Source organism: Borostomias antarcticus, assembly GCF_949987555.1.
Source record: "Borostomias antarcticus genome assembly, chromosome: 19".
In the NCBI taxonomy this organism is placed as follows: domain Eukaryota; kingdom Metazoa; phylum Chordata; class Actinopteri; order Stomiiformes; family Stomiidae; genus Borostomias; species Borostomias antarcticus.
In genome coordinates, this window is record NC_140252.1 from 4315690 (window position 1) to 4334734 (window position 19045).

At 49.9% G+C, this 19045-nt stretch overlaps 5 protein-coding genes across 5 annotated transcripts in view; 3 read left to right on the forward strand and 2 right to left on the reverse strand.

Moving 5' to 3' along the window:
- The window catches only part of LOC311321810 (histone H1-like), a gene marked incomplete at both ends in the record, with an annotated part of 149988 nt that extends 133880 nt beyond the window's left edge, over positions 1-16108 (forward strand). The window contains one exon of the mRNA XM_084453825.1: positions 15584-16108. Within this exon, the coding sequence (XP_084309951.1) occupies positions 15584-16108 (525 nt within the window). The remainder of the gene's footprint in view (positions 1-15583) is intronic.
- Positions 3626-3937, forward strand: LOC311321917 (histone H4; the record flags this gene model as incomplete). Its single annotated transcript, XM_084453931.1, has 1 exon — positions 3626-3937. One exon carries the CDS (start codon positions 3626-3628, stop codon positions 3935-3937), a length of 312 nt encoding a protein of 103 aa, XP_084310057.1.
- Positions 14656-15033, reverse strand: LOC311321869 (histone H2B-like; the record flags this gene model as incomplete). The annotated part of the gene is made up of 1 exon (XM_084453884.1): positions 14656-15033. The coding sequence occupies one exon, from the start codon at positions 15031-15033 to the stop codon at positions 14656-14658; it is 378 nt and encodes a 125-aa protein (XP_084310010.1).
- A 1282-nt stretch (positions 16109-17390) lies between the features above and the next one.
- On the reverse strand, positions 17391-17777 carry LOC311321771 (histone H2A-like; the record flags this gene model as incomplete). Its single annotated transcript, XM_084453782.1, has 1 exon — positions 17391-17777. The coding sequence occupies one exon, from the start codon at positions 17775-17777 to the stop codon at positions 17391-17393; it is 387 nt and encodes a 128-aa protein (XP_084309908.1).
- A 272-nt stretch (positions 17778-18049) lies between these two features.
- On the forward strand, positions 18050-18460 carry LOC311321587 (histone H3.2; the record flags this gene model as incomplete). The annotated part of the gene is made up of 1 exon (XM_084453581.1): positions 18050-18460. The coding sequence occupies one exon, from the start codon at positions 18050-18052 to the stop codon at positions 18458-18460; it is 411 nt and encodes a 136-aa protein (XP_084309707.1).
- Between the last annotated feature and the right edge of the window lie 585 nt (positions 18461-19045).

A 19045-nucleotide genomic window follows, 5' to 3' on the forward strand; every position in this document is an offset into this window, starting at 1 on the left:
TCAAGCATTTAAGGTCAGACACTAATGTTGGATGAGAGGGCCTAGCTCACAGTCTCCGTCATAGTTCCTCCCCAAGGTGTTCTATGGGGCCAGTCAAGTTCTTCCTCACCAACCTCACCCAACCATGCCTTGATTGACCTTGCTTTGTGCACCTGGGCACCGCATGCTGGAACAGGAAAGGGCCTACCCCAAACTGTCCCCACAAAGTAGGAAGCATACACTAGTCCAAAATGTCTTGGTACACAGAATCATTAACATTTACCTGCATTGGAAAAGCATATCTTCTGCTAGTCACATTTCAAAGTATGACACACCATTAGAAGAAAGACCAATAGAGAATAAGTAACTTGGGTCCAAACATATTTTATTCTTAAGATTCAAGATGTGTTTGGTGTAAATGCTGGAACAGGTTGTCCTTTTCCGGGGTGGGGTTGTTAGCCCCACGCCCAACCCCCAACCTGGAGGGCCAGGTGTTGCTTTTCGTCTGGCCTCTACCTGAAACCTGCCCGGCATGGTTGAACCTGCTGGGGGGGTGACCCCCCCCGCCGGTATAGCCTTCATGGTCATGGAGACACACAAGCCTTCCCACCACGACAAGGTAGCAACATGCATGCAGAATGGGAATAGACAGTGTACAAGATAAACACTTAGCCTACCTGGGGTTGGCAAGGGCATGGAGATGGAGGACCGCTCGAACTGTGCCTCCGCAAGGGCCTGCTTCCTGAGCTGTTCCAGCCTCTCACGCTGGAGCTGCAGCATCTCCCGCCGGTAGCTGGCAGTGGCCGCCAGCTGCAGCCTCTCACGGTGGTAGCTGGCGGTGTCCGACTGCAGCTCCCGCTCCACAGTCAGCCTCTGCCTCTCCACCTCCAGGAGCCCCGCACTGCAGTCGCAGAGCACGCCTCCCACGCGTGTCTGCGAACTGGCAAGGCCCCCTCGCATCCGTGGGGTGCGGCCGCCCCTAACGGGGTTGGGGGCATCACGGGGGGTGTGGGGAGAGCGCGAGCGCGTGGGGCGCTCGGTGTCTGAGGTGTCCTCTCCAGAGGAGTGGGAGGGTTGGGGTGACTCAGCTGAGCAGTGGGAGGATAGGGGAGACTCAGCTGAGCAGTGGGAGGGGTGGGGTGACTGGATGTTGGAGGGGCCCTCCGCAGCGTCCACATCAATGCCTCCCGTGATGCCTTGGGAGGCTATGGGGCCGATGATGGCCAGCGCCTTCTCCTCTTCCGGGGTGAGGGGAGGCACGGTGTTCTGGCCACCACCTGTCCTCCCCGCCTCTCGCCGCACCGCTGCACCCCGACTCTTGGCCTGGCTGGCAAAATCTTGCCATTTCTTCCGGATGACTGTCCACGCCCTGGGTGGGCCGGGAGTGGAAGCAGCCATCTCCGTCGCGATGCTGGTCCAGGCGGCCCTTTTTAGCTGGTTGGCATTGGCGGTGCGGAAGCCGCCAAAAAGGACCGCCTTCCGCTCCCCCACCTCATCCAGCATGATGGTCATCTCCTCCTTGCTGAAGGGTATCGCCCGTCTTCTTACCCTCGTTTCTGCCATGTCGCTCAATGTGTTCAATTACCCTTGATTTTTTATAGACCGCGTGCGCCCACACCGGTGCGTGATAAAGTGAATTAGTCATCGTATCCGCGTGGATTCTAACGTGGGAATGCTACTGACACAGGTGCTATTCATATGAGCATTAAACCTTAGTTTGTGTGATGATTAAATTGGTGTTCATTTTGCGATCATCACTGCCTATTCATGTATTTTTTCATGCGCTTTCAAGACATCCCAGACGAGGCTTATATGACCCGATCCGATCCATGTTATTGCTGGTATATTAACTTTGATGCAATAGTAGGCTATGCATTGTGACTATCACGCGGGCTCGCATTGACTCTTAGATATATTCGCAGATTAGCTTCGGGAGCAGGACTTCCTTTTTGGTAATATTAGGCTGCAATGACAATGATTTACACGACACGCATTATATTGTCACGTCATTTCAGTGACTTTACGAATGGCCATCGATGTGTGCGGCATCGATTAATTCTTTTTTCAGCACCGCGCCCAGGGACAGCTCCTCTAACGATGTATCTTGGGACGGACCTAACGATGTATCTTCACGCGCACGCTAAGGGATCGTCTGCGAAACACTCGTAGGAAACTCTGTCATTTCGCCAAGGTATACCTTGAGAAGTGTCGTAGTGCGGAGAAATTCGGCAAATCTGGGAAACGAGGCCCTGGAATGTTCAGCCAGTAGCCGCCAAGCACCGCTTCACTGGGAGAGGGTGCGTCTTTCTCCAGCTGCAGCTGGTCTACCTAACCATCCCCCTCGCTCCCGCCTCCCGGTCTCCCGCTGGAGAAATATACTGTAACCATTACCGGTGAACCCATACGCACATCAGGTGCCACAAATATGGCAGGCAGTTTCTGTATAGTTAACGCTTATAGTCACAATATATCATCAGTAACGTTATTTGGTGGGTGGTCACCTGGTCGGTGCTGCTAGCTATGTTAGCTAGACTAAGGTTATATACACACTCCCATCTGCAACAAACTACATAGCTAATGTTAGCTATAATTCCTCCTAAGATTACATATAATTCATCATAGCTGACATTACCACATAAATGTCAAGACACATTTTGTATATTAACGTAGCAGTGTATTTTCCTATTGCTTACGTTACCTAGCTAACGTTATAACGTTAATTAGCTATAAGCACACAAGGCAGCGGTGTCGGCACCAAAGGTTGATGCGACAGGAGGAGAATGGAGGCCGGGGAGGGAGATGGTTGGCTCCGCCGAATTCACCAGGACCAGTCGTGAGTCCGTGAAACCCAAAAGCCTCATATTATAATTGCAGAAGCTTTCAGGAGTGAAATGTTTGCTGCAGAGGCGGGCGCTAGCGGTGACAGACTCCTCTGTAACACCATGGCTCTTCAAAAATGCTAACCATTTGCTTCTCATTTCAGCTTTACTCGGGAGTTGAAAGAAGGAGACCTTATCATCCCATTCCTGCTGGCATCCAGGAAGGATGCGTTTTCGTTTAGTTTTATGCATAGGCATTGCTAACTAAGAAAAACTAGCTAATTCTAGACTGCTGGTTAAAACTAGCTAATTCTAGACTCAAGATTGAGCAGGAGAACCGAAGATTTAAATCCGTTCTAGCTTTATAGAATGTTAGGGCGGGGATATGCTAAGAACACCGCTCTACGTCAACAAGTACCATTTTAAGCCCGCCCAGAAAATCCAGAAATCAAAACTGGTCAAAAAAACAAAACTGGTCTAACTTCACAATTCAGTACTACACATGGTTCATCCCATTTTTACATGTTATCAGCAATGCATCACTAACACATAGAATGTGTTTTCAAGCAAATCTCTGATTTTGGTTAACTGGGACTTTAACAGAAGCAAGCCAGCCACGCACATAGGCCAGGCTGGACCTGGCCTGGTTGAGGACGTGCTGCTTGAAGGGTTGGGCTGAGGTAGGAGGTTCTATCTGGTGGGGCTCCACCCAGGCAGAAAAATGCGCCCACTGTGTTCAATCACATCCGCATTCACGACATAATAAACACGCCACACTTCTGGAGTCCAGCAGTCAAGCTGATAACTTGATAGACGAAGTGTGAAAAATGTCAGGCCGCGGTAAGGGAGGAAAAGGACTCGGCAAGGGAGGCGCCAAACGCCATCGCAAGGTTCTTCGTGATAACATCCAGGGCATCACCAAGCCTGCGATCCGTCGTCTGGCTCGTCGTGGTGGCGTGAAGCGTATTTCTGGCCTGATCTACGAAGAAACCCGCGGTGTTCTGAAGGTGTTCCTGGAGAACGTCATCCGTGATGCCGTGACCTACACCGAGCACGCCAAGAGAAAGACCGTCACCGCCATGGATGTGGTCTACGCTCTGAAGCGCCAGGGACGCACCCTGTACGGCTTTGGCGGATAAGCGTTTTCTGGATAATTTGTGCCATACCGACCCAACGGCTCTTTTAAGAGCCACCCACATCTACAATTACAAGCCATATTACAAGCCATGTCTCCTATGTCGAATGCTCAGTCATGGGCAATAGATGCTCATAGTAAATGTACGAATACATTTTATTTAAAAGCTCCAGATTAAGTATTGTAAGCATGTGCAATAGATGCTCATAGTAAATGTACGAATACATTTTATTTAAAAGCTCCAGATTAAGTATTGTAAGATATTCTAAGTGCTGTACACAATTGCAGCTCACGAGCGGTAGCGTTAATAAAATCAACCGAGTGCCGCTATCGAATTACGTCAACAATTAAAGTAAGACCATCAGCTAGCGGAGTTTCTAAGAGGAAAATACGTTTTCGCCGTTATTCCGATCTGAAATGTGTTGTTACTGTGAAAGCTATTCTTGATAAAGTGCTATTATGGTTGTTGAAATGCCAGGCCTGTCTGTATGTAGGCCTGAAGTTAAGCTTCATACTGCTGTGCACTTCTGTAGTTTTCCAGAATGCAGTGTGCAGGAAAAGTGTTATTATCTCTGTTCGTAGCAGATAATGTTGACGGCCAAGGCCAACTAACAAAGAAACGTCTGTCCAAGTTGCAGCAAAAAATGTATTAACCGAACATCCTTATCTATCTCGGCTAGACAGGAATGAGCACATATGACCAACATGATAGACAGTAGTTTCAACCAATCAGGTATTCAGATATGTAGTCACGAGGTGTGGAACAAGCCTAGCATTCTTAGCCAGTATAAATATCCTCTCCCGACAAAGGGGAGTGCGCTTATCCAGATACTCTTTGTGCGTGTCTGTATAACTGTCCCTTTCGCTGCGATTGAAATAAATGTAAGTTCTTTTATTCTATTCTGTTGTATCACTCGTCCTCATTTTAACAAGGTTGTGTGGTTGTGCTGGCTCCTACTTTGAGAACCCTGTGGTAGGCTATCGGTGAATTCAATCTTGATGTGTGACGAGAGTCTGTTTTGAGCCCAAACATCCCAGATCAACCTAGCACCGAGCCACTACATTACTGGTGTCAGAAGTGTGGATTCCAGCTGATCTGCCCGTCTGAGTGCACCTCCGTTGGATTGATCACCCTTCACGCATCAACTCTAATAGCCAAGCCGTCGTCGGACGAGGTTGACGGCGAACGCAGGTGGCTCAGACGGCCAGGGAAGCCCGGAAACCATCGATAGGAGAGCCAACTAACACAGCTGGAGGACTTTTGCTTTTCTGTCATTCAAGTAAGTTCCGAAACGTACATCTATTGTCCACAGAGTTAAAAATTCCTTTTTAATGAGAGTATATGTCTAGGGCTGCGCTTAATGACGTAAGCATAGAATATAGAGAGATTAAAGAGGTCCACACATGACATTGGTTGCAACGGTGAAGTTATAATGCTCGCTACATTATAACCATATAGCTCACAGAGAAGTGCTGTCCGTCTATAGACCAAGAATTCCCGCACCCAAAACACCGGTTATATGCTCACAGAGAAGTGCTGCGCCTGTGTTTAACATCCTAGTTGTTGAAGAATTATTCTTTTGGTTGGGTTTTCGATTTCATTGACTGTGTGAAGGTTTAATATCGGAGCGGTGTGAAATAGAACCAGGTGTGAAATAGAACCATTACGACTCTGATATTAAACAGTGTTGCTTGTTCCACATAGAGTACGTTTCTGTTCTGACTAAGGTACCATTCTTTTACTATTGTACTACTACTGTTAGACTACTATTACTTAGCACTTGTTAAGACGTGTGATTGAAGCGATTGTTGTGTTGTGTGCATTAAGAGACCGGAGGTGCTTGAAATATGGGCGCACAAGCAGGCAAGACACTCGCTGACCTCTGCTCTCAGAGTAAATGTTACGATTATATGAAAGAGACGCAAGGCGTCCGTAGCGTGGTCGGCCTCCGCAACCTCGATAAAATAGGCTGGCCCGCTAACGGTACGTTTGCAATAAGTGTGATACAAGGCGTGAAGGAGAAAGTGGAAGAGATGACAGAGAAGGAAAGGAGAAGGTTTAAGTTAGAGAGTGATGTTTGTACGGTTCTCGGTCTCTGGGAAAAAGAGGCTAAGAACCGTCAGGGGGGATGTGAGATTACCTTGTTTTCCAGTCAGGGGGGAGACACGATCGGATCGTTTCAAGCTGATCAGGCTCACAGAGATGATGAATATAGTCCGTTCGCCACCCCAGTCCCGCTGCAGCCAGCAGCTCCAGCTCCACCTCCACCTCCGTCAGCGAGCGCCCAACCGGCATCAGTGCCCTCTCTCTACCCCAATCTCTCTCTCTCTGTCCAGGCACAAGGCCCGCTGCAGCCAGCAGCTCAGCAACAGTCATCTCCACCCGCCTACCAGCAGGGGTCGTACCAGGCCAGGGAACCGCTACAATCAGGGCCACCCTCAATGTCCACCGCGGAGGCGGCCATAAAACTCATCACCAACTACATACAAAAAAGTAAACTATCCGAGGACAATTTTAACAAATTAATGACATCTCATAACTTCTCTCCAGCACCACAGACACCCGCCCCAAGGGTTCCACAGGCCGCGTCCACCCCCCACTCAGGGGGTGCCTGCGGCGGCCCTGAAGACTCCGACACCGGGTTCGGAGCATCCGTGTCAGAAGAGGAGGAGGCAGAGGAGGGACAGTACCCGATGATTGAGCTCCCTAATGCAAACGGAACAATGAGTTTAGTCCATCGGGCTATGTCTCCCACTGACATTCATGAAATGATATTGCAACTACCCCCACTAAAGACAGATTCTGAAGGGTATGCTAGACAATTAACCAAACTTTCTAGTGATTGCCTCCTCACTGTCCAGGACCTCGTGCGTATCATCTACAAAACCGCTGGACCAGGGGCGCTGTGGGACCGGCTGAATCTCCGGGTGTTCCGGGTCGTACCGCCAGGCACGAATTGGGTCGAAGCACCAGGAGGCAGTCTGGCAAACCACCAGATGCAGCAGTTCCTGAGAGACCTCCGCCGGAACCTGGTTCTCATCTGGCCCGTCAGCCGAGACCCCACAAAAGTAACCAACTGCGTACAGGGAGCAGAGGAGCCGGTGACGACCTACATAGACCGGCTGAAGAAAAGTATCGCTGATCACTTCCGTATGAACGACCAAATGGAGGGGTATGGATCCACGCTCGTGGGCATGGCCCTAAAGGGGATGAAGCCCGCCCTCTCACAGCGGGTGACCCAGACCTGGATTGGCTATGATGACAATCCCACGGCACACGACCTCATCATCCACGCCAGACACGCCGAGAAGCAGCAGAACGTGAAGGATGCCGAGGCTGTCGAGCAGGAGAAAAAGAAGGAGGCCAAAAGCAAGGCAAGTCTGAACACTGCACTAACTATGGTTATGTCTGATGCTCACGCCAGGCTCCACGACCCGCCCAGGGGGCCACGCCAGCAGCCAACGGTGCAGGGGAAGGAGCGGACCAGGAGCGGGCCACCGAGAGGCCCGTACGGACCAATGAGGTGCTTCAACTGTAAGGAGGAGGGCCACATGATTCGGGACTGTCCAAATCCAGAGACGGAACAGCAGAGAGAGTGGAGGAGGAGGCATCAGAACCGCGAAGGAGACACAGGTAGAGCAGGGAGAGGGCCCTTCCAGGTTCATAACGATGTTTCACAATACAAACAGGACCGTCCAAGGCAGAACCAAGGAACCGGAGGATCCGGAGGCACCTGGAAACCAGCCAACCGCAATGACGTCGCATGACGGGGCGAGGAGGCCAGGGAGGGAGTCTTTGATGATTGGCACGACTCGACCGTCCCTCCCTTTTCCGACAAGGCTGAAGGTACACTTAGCACTGATACGCACACCGAGGGAGTATACACTATGATTGAGGGAGCACACAGACGATTGCCCACTGTTCTTTTGACAATCGAAGATCAGGACATAATGTTTCTTGTTGACTCCGGTGCTACCACGTCTGTGTTATGTGCTAACCACTGTAATTTCAGACCTACACTGTCGGGAGAGACCAGAACCACTAGAAACGCGTCTGGGGCCTCCATGACTGAACCACTCACTCTGCCAATAAAATGCACGTTTCACACTGATCCAGCATCAATTGATTTTGAGCATTCATTTATCTTTAGCAAAGGGTGTCCCATGAATTTGCTGGCAAGGGACATCATGTGCAAACTCAACCTAAATTTAGTAGTTACAGATGCCGGAGTCAAAGCACACATACCACATCCAGACACAGACACTGAGTTCAGGCTAATGTTAGATGAGCAGGACCGGTTTGCCCTTGTCCTGGAGTTAGCAGAGGAGGATGGGGACCTACTGGCACTTATGGCTAATAATTTTAGGGAGGACATGACCGCAGACACACCTATTTGCACAGTGCAAACACCACATGTCACTATGCAGGTTACAGCAAGCAAGGAGGAAGTTGAAGAATGGGTAAGGGATGTAGATGGAGCAGGTCCCAAGCTAGGCACAGGCAGGGTTAACAGCATCTATTTCAGCGACTCTATCACCACAGCAGGAGTCACCCTAGGAGACGCCGAGGCACACGACTTTGTGGCCGCCGTCCAGGAGGGGGTGCCCCATGTTTCTCTCACCAAAGGGCGGATGGATGCATGGGTTAGCCTCGGAGGTTTCACTGGGGCCTGTGAATGGCTGTGGAGTGGGGGTAAACACAAGAAGGAGGGTTATACTCAGTTCGGTGAGGTAACCTCCCTCTTGATGTATGGTGAACTTGTATATAGATTGAAACTGTTTGACCCCATGATGTTGATAATGAGCAGAGATGTAATGGCAATTTTTGATCCACAGTACCTGAAGACCGAAGAAGAATCAGCCGATGTAGGGGACATGTTAGCTAAGTTACCCCACTGTATCTGGGCATCAGGGAAATATGATATAGGGAAAGTCAGGTCAGCCACCCCAGTGGTGGTATCCAACAGAGACGGAGGGGCCCAGGCGCCCAACGTGCGGGTAAAGCAATACCCCATCTCAAAGGAGGCAGAAAAGGGGGTAAGGCCGGTGCTGGAAGAGTTGTTAAAAGCGGGGGTGATTAGAGATCTACCACAAGGAAGCCCTGTTAACACACCCATCTTCCCAGTAAAAAAGCACCAGGAAGCAGGTCAGCCACCAGAGTGGAGGTTTGTGCAGGATCTCAGGGCCGTGAATGAGGTATGTTTGAAGCTCGCTCCTTTGGTACCAGACCCTAACACAATATTTGAGCCTTTGACACCTGACTGCACGTGGTACACTGTCATTGATCTGGCAAATGCTTTCTTTTCTGTACCCGTCGACCCCAAATCACAGCACTGGTTCGCATTCACTTTTGACGGTCGATGCTACACCTGGACACGCTGTCCCCAGGGATGGACGAATTCGCCTACAATCTACAACGCTGCTCTATCCAACGACCTTCGTGAGTATGTCCCACCGGCTGGTGGGGTGCTCATTCAGTATGTTGATGACATACTTCTTGCTTGTCCCACCAGAGAAGGCTGTCTGGAAGGGACCGAGAGGCTCCTACGCCTGCTGGCGGCAGGAGGCCACAAGGCATCCAGGAAGAAAGCCCAGCTTGTGACACAACAGGTCACGTTCTTAGGCCACACACTCACGGCAGAAGGTAAACGCATCACACCAAGCCGGGTCACAGCAATCCTGGCCATGAAAAGACCAGGGACCAAGAAGGAAATTCTCTCTTTTCTTGGAATGGTTGGTTATTGTCGTACCTTCATTCCTGAATGCAGCAGGTTAGACAAAACACTGCGCACCCCGTTTCTCTCCCTTAAACCAGGAGAAAAGGTGATTTGGAGCCCGGAAATGGAGTCGGCGTGGGAGGAGCTAAGGTCCGCGCTCACCACCGCACCGTGTCTTGGGTACCAGGACCCCACCAAACAGTACGACCTGTTCGTCGATGGGAGCGGTAAGTATGTGAGGTGTGTGCTGACCCAGAGGTATGGGGGAAGACACAGACCAATCGCTTACTTCTCACAGGCGTTCTCTGCTGTCGAGCTGGGGCTCCCTGGGTGCACGCGGGCCGTCGTGGCGTGTGACATCGCTCTGGTAAAGTGTGCTCCGATTGTAGGATACTGTAAAGTTGTCATTCAGGCCTCACACGCGGTGGCGGCGATCCTTAACTCTTCAGAGCAAGGCTGTCTTAGTACTGCCCGTGTTCAGCGGTACGAAAGTTCTCTCTTGAGTCAGTCCAACGTGTCAGTTGTCCGCTGTACCACACTTAACCCTGCAACCCTTCTCCCAGATGTCGACTTGGCGGAGGTGGAGCACGACTGCGTGGAACGAGTCGACGAGGAGTGCAAACCAAGGGCAGATTTGAAGGACGTGCCCCTGGAGGGCGCACGTGCACTTTACTGTGATGGTTCTGCTTCCATTGATCCCAATACAGGTCACAAACATGTGGGTTTTGCAGTTGTCTCCGACACAGAGGTAGTGACCAGTGGCAGGCTACAGGACACGTGGTCGGCACAACAGGCAGAGTTGTGGGCCCTCACCCAGGCGTGTGAGGCATCACGTGGTAACAAGGTCACCATTTTTACTGATAGCAAGTATGCGTGGGGCGTGGGTCACAGTTTCGGCGCCCTATGGGCCAGAAGGGGTTACAAAACATCAGCGGGCACCAACATCAAGAACAGGGAACTGATTGACGGCCTACTCGCAGCTATGCTGCTACCCTCACAGCTGGCAGTGGTCAAGGTCATAGCACACACCAATGCAACAGACACAGCATCAAAAGGCAACCAGCGGGCCGATGAGGAGGCCAAGCGAGCGGCTGGTTACCACCTGACAGCTAATCCTAACTCTCTCTCCAATTGTGACACTTGCTTTCTCTCACAGGAACCAGAGGAGCTGACGGAGGAGGATCCAGTTGAGGGACAGGACTGTTTGGGGGCTGCAGGATCAAGTGTGCTTAGGAGAATGTATAGGACTGATCTGGGCCCTGTGGAAGCCTCCCTATGGGAGGAGGAGGGCTACACCAAAACAGACGGTATCTGGAGGGCAGCAGACGGTAGACCATGCATGCCGAGAAAACATTACACATATTACTGTCACGTTGCTCACGGACGCGGTCACGTGAGCAAAGGGGGGATCAGTCAGATCCTTACCCGAGCATGGTACTGCCCAAGCATCACACAAACAGCAGAGAAAATTTGTCAATGTTGCATCACATGTGCCCGATACAATGTATCCAGGGGCCTCAAAAACACACCAGGACACCATGGGGGTTTAGCCCAGGGTGTAGGAGCTCATCTAATGCTTGATTTTGTGCACCTTACTCCTGCAGCCGGCAAGAACGTGGCGTTGGTGGTCGTGGACATGTATAGTAAGTGGGTGGAGGCTTACCCAATGAAACGGGAGACAGCACGAGGAGTGGCTGAGGCACTATGCAGAGGTTGGTTCCCCACATTTGGCTTACCCAAGAAAATCTCCTCAGACAACGGCAGCCCGTTCGTCAGTGAGATACTGGCACACGCCACAGAACTGTTGGGAATAGAGCTCAAAACACACTGTAGCTATCACCCACAGTCGGCAGGACAGGTAGAAAGATCCAATGGGACCCTCAAGAGCAGACTCGCCAAACTCATGTCTGAAACCGGTCAGAATTGGGTCAAGTGCCTGCCCCTCGCTCTGCTGTCCATGAGAACCACGCCAAGGTCAGGGACACCTCTGACACCTTTTGAATGCATGTTTGGCCGTCCCCCATACACAGGGGCGGACCCACCAGCAGACCTGGTACCACCACCCAATGCATGTGAATTCGCTGTATGTCTGTCTAAACAATTTTCTGTCATCAGATCCACTCTCACAGCCCAGGCATACGACCCAGCACCAGAACCAAACAACCCCATCAGCCCAGGATCCTTTGTGCTCATCCGAGCGTTCGGCCGCACTAAGTGGACCGACCCACGGTGGAAAGGTCCGTACGAGGTCATCCTCGCCACCCCAACAGCCGTCCGAGTGAAGGAGAGACCAACCTGGGTACACACAGCACATGTGAAGCGTTGGAGAGGGGACGACATCCCAGAGGAAACCACCAGAGACTTCCCATCGTGTGAGCCAGAGTCACCCACAAAGGGGGGACCCGACACCCCACAAACTGACATTCATTCTGTTCCCAGTCTTTCCCCTGTCAGGAAAAAACAACCAGTCGCAAAGCCCGCGGACCCTCAGGAGATCCCAGAAGAGGAGGAGGAGCCGACCCCAGCACCTAGGAGACCCCAGAGAGCGCGAAAGCCACCCGCTCACCTAGCCCAATATGAACGAAAGTAAGCTTATCGTTGCCACCGCCAAGGAAGGTGGAGTATGCAAAATGTTAGGCATAAGTTGTTGCTTCTTTATCCCAGACGCCAAAGACAATGTCACTAACTACCTCAAACACAGTGCCACCATGATTGAACAAGTTTTGAGCCAGGTTGCCCCCACCGGAGGAGATCTGCATTGGCTGACCGAGTTCTTCTCTGGCTGGGCGGGGAAAGCAGTCTACATGATCGTGAGTTTCCTGCTTCTAATTGGAATACTAGTGTTCTGTGGCATTCCTATCTGCAAGTGTTTCATCACCAAAGCAACCAGAGCCACCCTGGAAGGAGACGCCACCGAAATGGTACTGCTGCAGGACGAAGAAGCCTCGCTGTCTCCAGCACAGCAGAATGCGTGGGACATCCAGAGATATCATGAGGCTAACCCCAGAGTGATTCACCAGCAAACAGGCAAGATCTGAGCATACTACACACATTCTCAGACACTGATAACCAACATACCCAGGAACCTCCTAGCTCGGGTAGACATGAGAGCCGTGGCCCGAGCTAAAGTCGAGCTACAGAGCACCTACACACATTCTCAGACCCCCTCCTTCAAAATTTCCAAATTCCAAATTTCAATTTTAAATTTTAAATTTCAATTCGAAATTTCAAATTTCAAATTTCAAATTTCAATTTCAAATTTCAAATTTCAATTCCAAATTTCAAATTCTAAATTTCAATGCAGTATGGCACTGATAACAAACACACCCCACACGGGAACCTCCTAACTCGGGTAGACACGAGAGCCGTGGCCCTTGCTTAGTAGAGCTACAACCACCTCCCTACCGTGACAGACCAGCTGGCAGTCACTTAAAGGTTGAGCACCGGAGAGGACTTTTGAAGTCCTGAAGACCAAATCACCAAGAAGCTGAGTAAAACTGACCAATAGGGTCAACCTAAAAAGCAATAATACTGTTGTAAATTTCACTATTAAAGGCTCATGCCATAACTGACATTTTGAACTGTTTTATGATTGTACTAGTTACAGTACAGTAACTAGGTTCTATTATGTTCCATACTCTGTTTTAAAGTCACTGGGCTATTCAGATGTTTTTAAGTACTCTGTTGTTCCCCATTCTGATAGCTTAGCTTAGCATCATTCACCAGTAATGTTAACAGTAGAATGATCCATTGTATGGATCAAAGGGGGGAATGTGAAAGCTATTCTTGATAAAGTGCTATTATGGTTGTTGAAATGCCAGGCCTGTCTGTATGTAGGCCTGAAGTTAAGCTTCATACTGCTGTGCACTTCTGTAGTTTTCCAGAATGCAGTGTGCAGGAAAAGTGTTATTATCTCTGTTCGTAGCAGATAATGTTGACGGCCAAGGCCAACTAACAAAGAAACGTCTGTCCAAGTTGCAGCAAAAAATGTATTAACCGAACATCCTTATCTATCTCGGCTAGACAGGAATGAGCACATATGACCAACATGATAGACAGTAGTTTCAACCAATCAGGTATTCAGATATTTAGTCACGAGGTGTGGAACAAGCCTAGCATTCTTAGCCAGTATAAATATCCTCTCCCGACAAAGGGGAGTGCGCTTATCCAGATACTCTTTGTGCGTGTCTGTATAACTGTCCCTTTCGCTGCGATTGAAATAAATGTAAGTTCTTTTATTCTATTCTGTTGTATCACTCGTCCTCATTTTAACAAGGTTGTGTGGTTGTGCTGGCTCCTACTTTGAGAACCCTGTGGTAGGCTATCGGTGAATTCAATCTTGATGTGTGACGAGAGTCTGTTTTGAGCCCAAACATCCCAGATCAACCTAGCACCGAGCCACTACATTACAATGAATTGTTGTAGCTTGTTGTAGTCCGCAGGGCAAGTAGCCTAGCCTAGGTCTCCCACTCAAATCGTCCCGGACGGCTTTGAAGTTCAGTTTCTATTGTGAAATATTTATTTTCGCGTCGAGTCTGGCTGCGAGGCAATGCAAGAATGGCTGCTCCTCCCAACACTGCTGGCATTGTTTTCCTGTAGAAGAGGGTTGAATCCCACCCACCGTAATGGGCTACTAATAGTCTAGAATCAGTCTACATGGTCATATTTCGTGATCGGCTACCGACGGGGATAACTCACTATCAATCGTAAATATCCTCGCCGTCGACCAAGCCTGCGATCCGTTTACTCTAACGTTACCGGGGGGCTTAGAAGAATAAGAAAAGGCGCGCAATGCCCCAGGATTATAGAGACAACTGCATTGATCCCCAGAGAGATGGTCAACAAATTACACATACGGGGATCAATTACAGCACGCATCCCGAGCACACAATGTATACGAACATTAAACAAAAATATAGCACCATGGAATTGCATTATTTTATAGAATATGTGGGTGGCTCTTAAAAGAGCCTTTGGGTAGAATGGAGCGTGAAAAGCCGCTTCTTTACTTGGAGCTGGTGTACTTGGTCACAGCCTTGGTGCCCTCAGACACGGCGTGCTTGGCCAGCTCACCGGGGAGCAGGAGGCGCACGGCGGTCTGGATCTCCCTGGAGGTGATGGTTGAACGCTTGTTGTAGTGCGCCAGACGAGATGACTCTCCGGCAATGCGCTCGAAGATGTCGTTCACAAAGGAATTCATGATCCCCATGGCCTTGGAGGAAATGCCGGTGTCGGGGTGGACCTGCTTCAGGACTTTGTACACGTAGATAGCGTAGCTCTCCTTCCTCGACTTTCTGCGCTTCTTGCCGCCTTTGACAGCGGTCTTGGAGACGGCTTTCTTAGAGCCCTTCTTGGGCGCGGACTTAGCTGCCGGTTCGGGCATTTTTCTAGATGTCGTTGCTTCTCAGGAACCAATGTAAAGCTGCGGGTAGTCACCCGGTATATGTAGGGGGAGTATGCAAATGTTTAGGCAAGGCTCCCGTCATTATCTGCGTTGAACTCTGACGTCCTCGTTTCCCCAACGAACCAAATTGACCGCGCATGCTCAGGAACTCGCTCACCCCCAGCCCAGTTTCCCTGCTGTGGGGCGTGTGGTCTGACATCACTTTATTGGATGTAGCAGTGCCGCCATTGTGGAGTGTTAATTAAAAAGTTAATTATTTGAGACACACATACGGACATTTTCTCCATAGTCTTTAATTAAAACTAAAGTTTGTAATGAACAGTCTTTGAAGAGTGGACAGGGAGGGATGACCGTGGCCCACAGAAAGTGGCCCCAATAAGGTGTAAATCGGCACCAGACAGCTGAATCAACAGTATTGGACAGAAGGCACTGCCCTAACTTATAATAAGATGAACCATCAATCTGAAAAGCCACCTGTGACAACTGATAGATGCAGCCTGTGACAACTGATAGAAACAGATATATTATCGTCACGGCTGTTTCCGCCTCCAAGGAGAGGAGCGGTGTCTCCCTGGCAGCGGTCAAGAAGGCACTGGCTGCCGGCGGCTACGACGTGGAGAAGAACAACTCCCGCGTCAAGATCGCCGTCAAGAGCCTCGTCACCAAGGGCACTTTGGTACAGACCAAAGGAACTGGCGCCTCTGGATCTTTCAAGATCAACAAAGCAGCCGAGGCGAAGGTAAAGAAGCCAGCTAAGAAGCCCGCCGCCCCGAAGGTCAAGAAGGTAGCCGCCAAGAAGCCCGTTGCAGCCAAGAAGCCGGTTGCAGCCAAGAATCCCAAAAAGGCCGTAGCTAAGAAGCCTGCAGCCGCCAAGAAATCTCCCAAGAAAGCCAAGAAGCCCGCAGCTAAGAAGGTGGCAAAGAGCCCCAAAAAGGCCAAGAAGCCCGCGACACCCAAAAAAGCCCCAGCCAAGAGCCCCAAGAAGGCCGTCAAGCCCAAAGCTGCCAAGCCCAGGGCTGCCAAGGCGAAGAAGGCAGCCCCCAAGAAGAAGTAAACGTCATTTTTCTGTCCTCTTTACCGTTACAAAGGCTCTTTTAAGAGCCACCCACCCATCCATAAAAGCGCATCTCCATGTATGGCCACCGGATTCACGCGGGCGCACATCCAACAGTAATAATTCCGATATAAAGCACTTAATCTAATGGTACTGAAAACGTGCTGTACACGCTGGTGTTTCATTATAATACACTTCCACAGCACTGGTAATGGGAGGCTATGAATTTCAACTGTAGGGTAAAACTCATTATCTGATGCATGTTCATGGTCAACTGGCGTGCACGGGGATCAGATGGACACGTAGTTTATTCAACATTGTCTTTTTGGCGCCTGAAATGAGAGGAGTAGTGAGAGAGCGGCGGAGCAGCGCAGGCCGTGGGCGCGTTCGTAAGGATCAGGACTGTCGCAGTCGATGATCAGAGCTGATCGCCGCCATGCTGTGACCCTTTGCATTGTGGCCAAATTCCGTCCCGACTCGCTCCAACGTGATACGTAGGCCTACTTTGTAGGGTTATACATTATTGAAATTACAAACTAAAATAATTAGTAAAACTGTATTTTGAGAAACGCCCATAGACATGCATGCATTCTCTCTAAGTCTAAAGCGACGTACAATGTTTTGAGTTGGGGTTAAGTGGCACAGCGGTAGGTATTTTTTTTTTTTAATTTGTTGGTCTTTACAGATCAAACAGAATAATTGTAGTTTGACGGTGTGCATGAAACCAGGGAAAGGAGTGAGTAGGTTAATAGCCCTGTTGCTCTTTTCTGTCCATTATTGTATAAGTCTACGAGGAGATCAAGCCATTTATACAGGGACGTCTATTTATTAGGGAGGACAAACTAGGTCATTCATGCAGCACACTTCATACACGGGCAACACGAAGCGTTTCAATTAAACACGTTTTAAATTAAAACTATCACAAGATAAGTCGAGAGTAATACAACTATGCCAAATAACGGTATAACATGCTGTAAAACCTGCAGCCGGCAACGTCCGTCGAATAACTTTAACTAACAATCCAAACACGTCTTCAACAACTTCAAATCAGACTGAATTAGCTAGATTTCAAGCGAGACTCCTTCTTGAAGGAGTTTCATGTGGGCGAATGTGCCTCAACTCGGGAGGTGGCCCACGTAGTCGCAAGTAACGGAGAACACGAGGATGATGGAAACGCATTCCAGAGGACAATGGAAATACACTTTGCGCTTTTAAGGATAGAAGTGGGTGGCTCTTAAAAGAGCCTTTGGGATTATTGGGAGAATTCACGTCAGTGGCGACTTCACTTGGCTTTGACAGCCTTCTCGGTCTTCTTAGGGAGAAGCACTGCCTGGATGTTGGGCAGCACGCCGCCCTGGGCGATCGTCACGCCTCCGAGAAGTTTGTTGAGCTCCTCGTCGTTGCGGACAGCCAGCTGGAGGTGACGGGGAATGATACGAGTCTTCTTGTTGTCGCGGGCAGCGTTGCCGGCCAACTCCAGGATTTCAGCAGTCAGGTACTCGAGCACAGCGGCCAGGTAGACCGGTGCACCGGCTCCCACACGCTGGGCATAGTTGCCTTTACGGAGGAGTCTGTGAACACGACCCACTGGGAACTGGAGACCGGCGCGAGATGATCGGGTCTTGGCTTTGGCCCTTGCTTTGCCTCCTGTTTTCCCCCTTCCGCTCATTTTCAGTATAGAATTAGTTTAGTAACTCAGTGGTGTGATACAACGGCGGTCGGATTTTTATACCTTCCGTAAAGTGGCGCCCTTTTGCTTTTGTCGCTTTATCCAATCCCAGTCTCCGTGTTAATAGCCAATGGGGAGAAGGAGGCGATAGCCAGCCAATGAAGTAGCCCAGAGAGGCTGTCCAATCAGCGCACGGCAGCTGGCGTTATAAAAAAGGCACATTACGTTCTTGAAAGCTTTAACTACGACTCGCGGAGAAGAAAACTGAGATCATGGCCAGAACCAAGCAGACCGCCCGCAAATCCACCGGTGGCAAAGCCCCGAGGAAGCAGCTCGCCACAAAGGCGGCTCGTAAGAGCGCACCCGCCACCGGCGGTGTGAAGAAGCCTCATCGTTACAGGCCCGGCACAGTAGCCCTGAGAGAGATTCGTCGTTACCAGAAGTCTACCGAGCTGTTGATTCGCAAGTTGCCCTTCCAGCGCCTGGTAAGGGAAATCGCTCAAGACTTCAAGACCGACTTGCGCTTCCAGAGCTCTGCTGTGATGGCCCTGCAGGAGGCCAGCGAGGCATACCTGGTCGGCCTCTTCGAGGACACCAACCTGTGCGCCATTCACGCCAAGAGGGTGACCATCATGCCCAAGGACATCCAGTTGGCCCGCCGCATTCGCGGAGAACGCGCCTAAAATGGTCTGAGTTGCTTTATCATTTCAACATCCCCCAAAGGCTCTTTTAAGAGCCACCTCATTATTTCTAATAATAAAGCCAATGTGTTCCTATTGTTACCTGCACATTCTAGTGTGTCCTAATAGGAGTAGTTTGGACTGCTAGTTCTACTACACTGTCCATTCACCACCGTCGTGACATCCACGTATACAATGCAATTCTTTTTGTACATTGAACTTACGCCCAGCCATGGATTTCAGCTTGTACCGCCTTTTTTGATATCCACGAAGAGAACTTGGAACGGAATGAAAGTCAGACTTTAGTCCCTTCCAGCATTTGATTACAGCCTCAGAGAAAGTATGAACATAGTTTCAAAATGGTTTATTCAAACACTAGTAACATGCTTTGTTTAGCGTATGAGGTGGTTTAAACGAGTGAATAGCCGTTCAATCTATTTTAACATGATGGGAAAACTATCATGTTTTTTTTGTCTTGTTTCTTTTTCCTCCTGCGTTGTGGTATGTTACAGGTGGACTATTTAAGTGTATCATACCTAAACAATACCACAAAGCGGGAAAAAACAAAGTCACAACAAGCAACAAAAA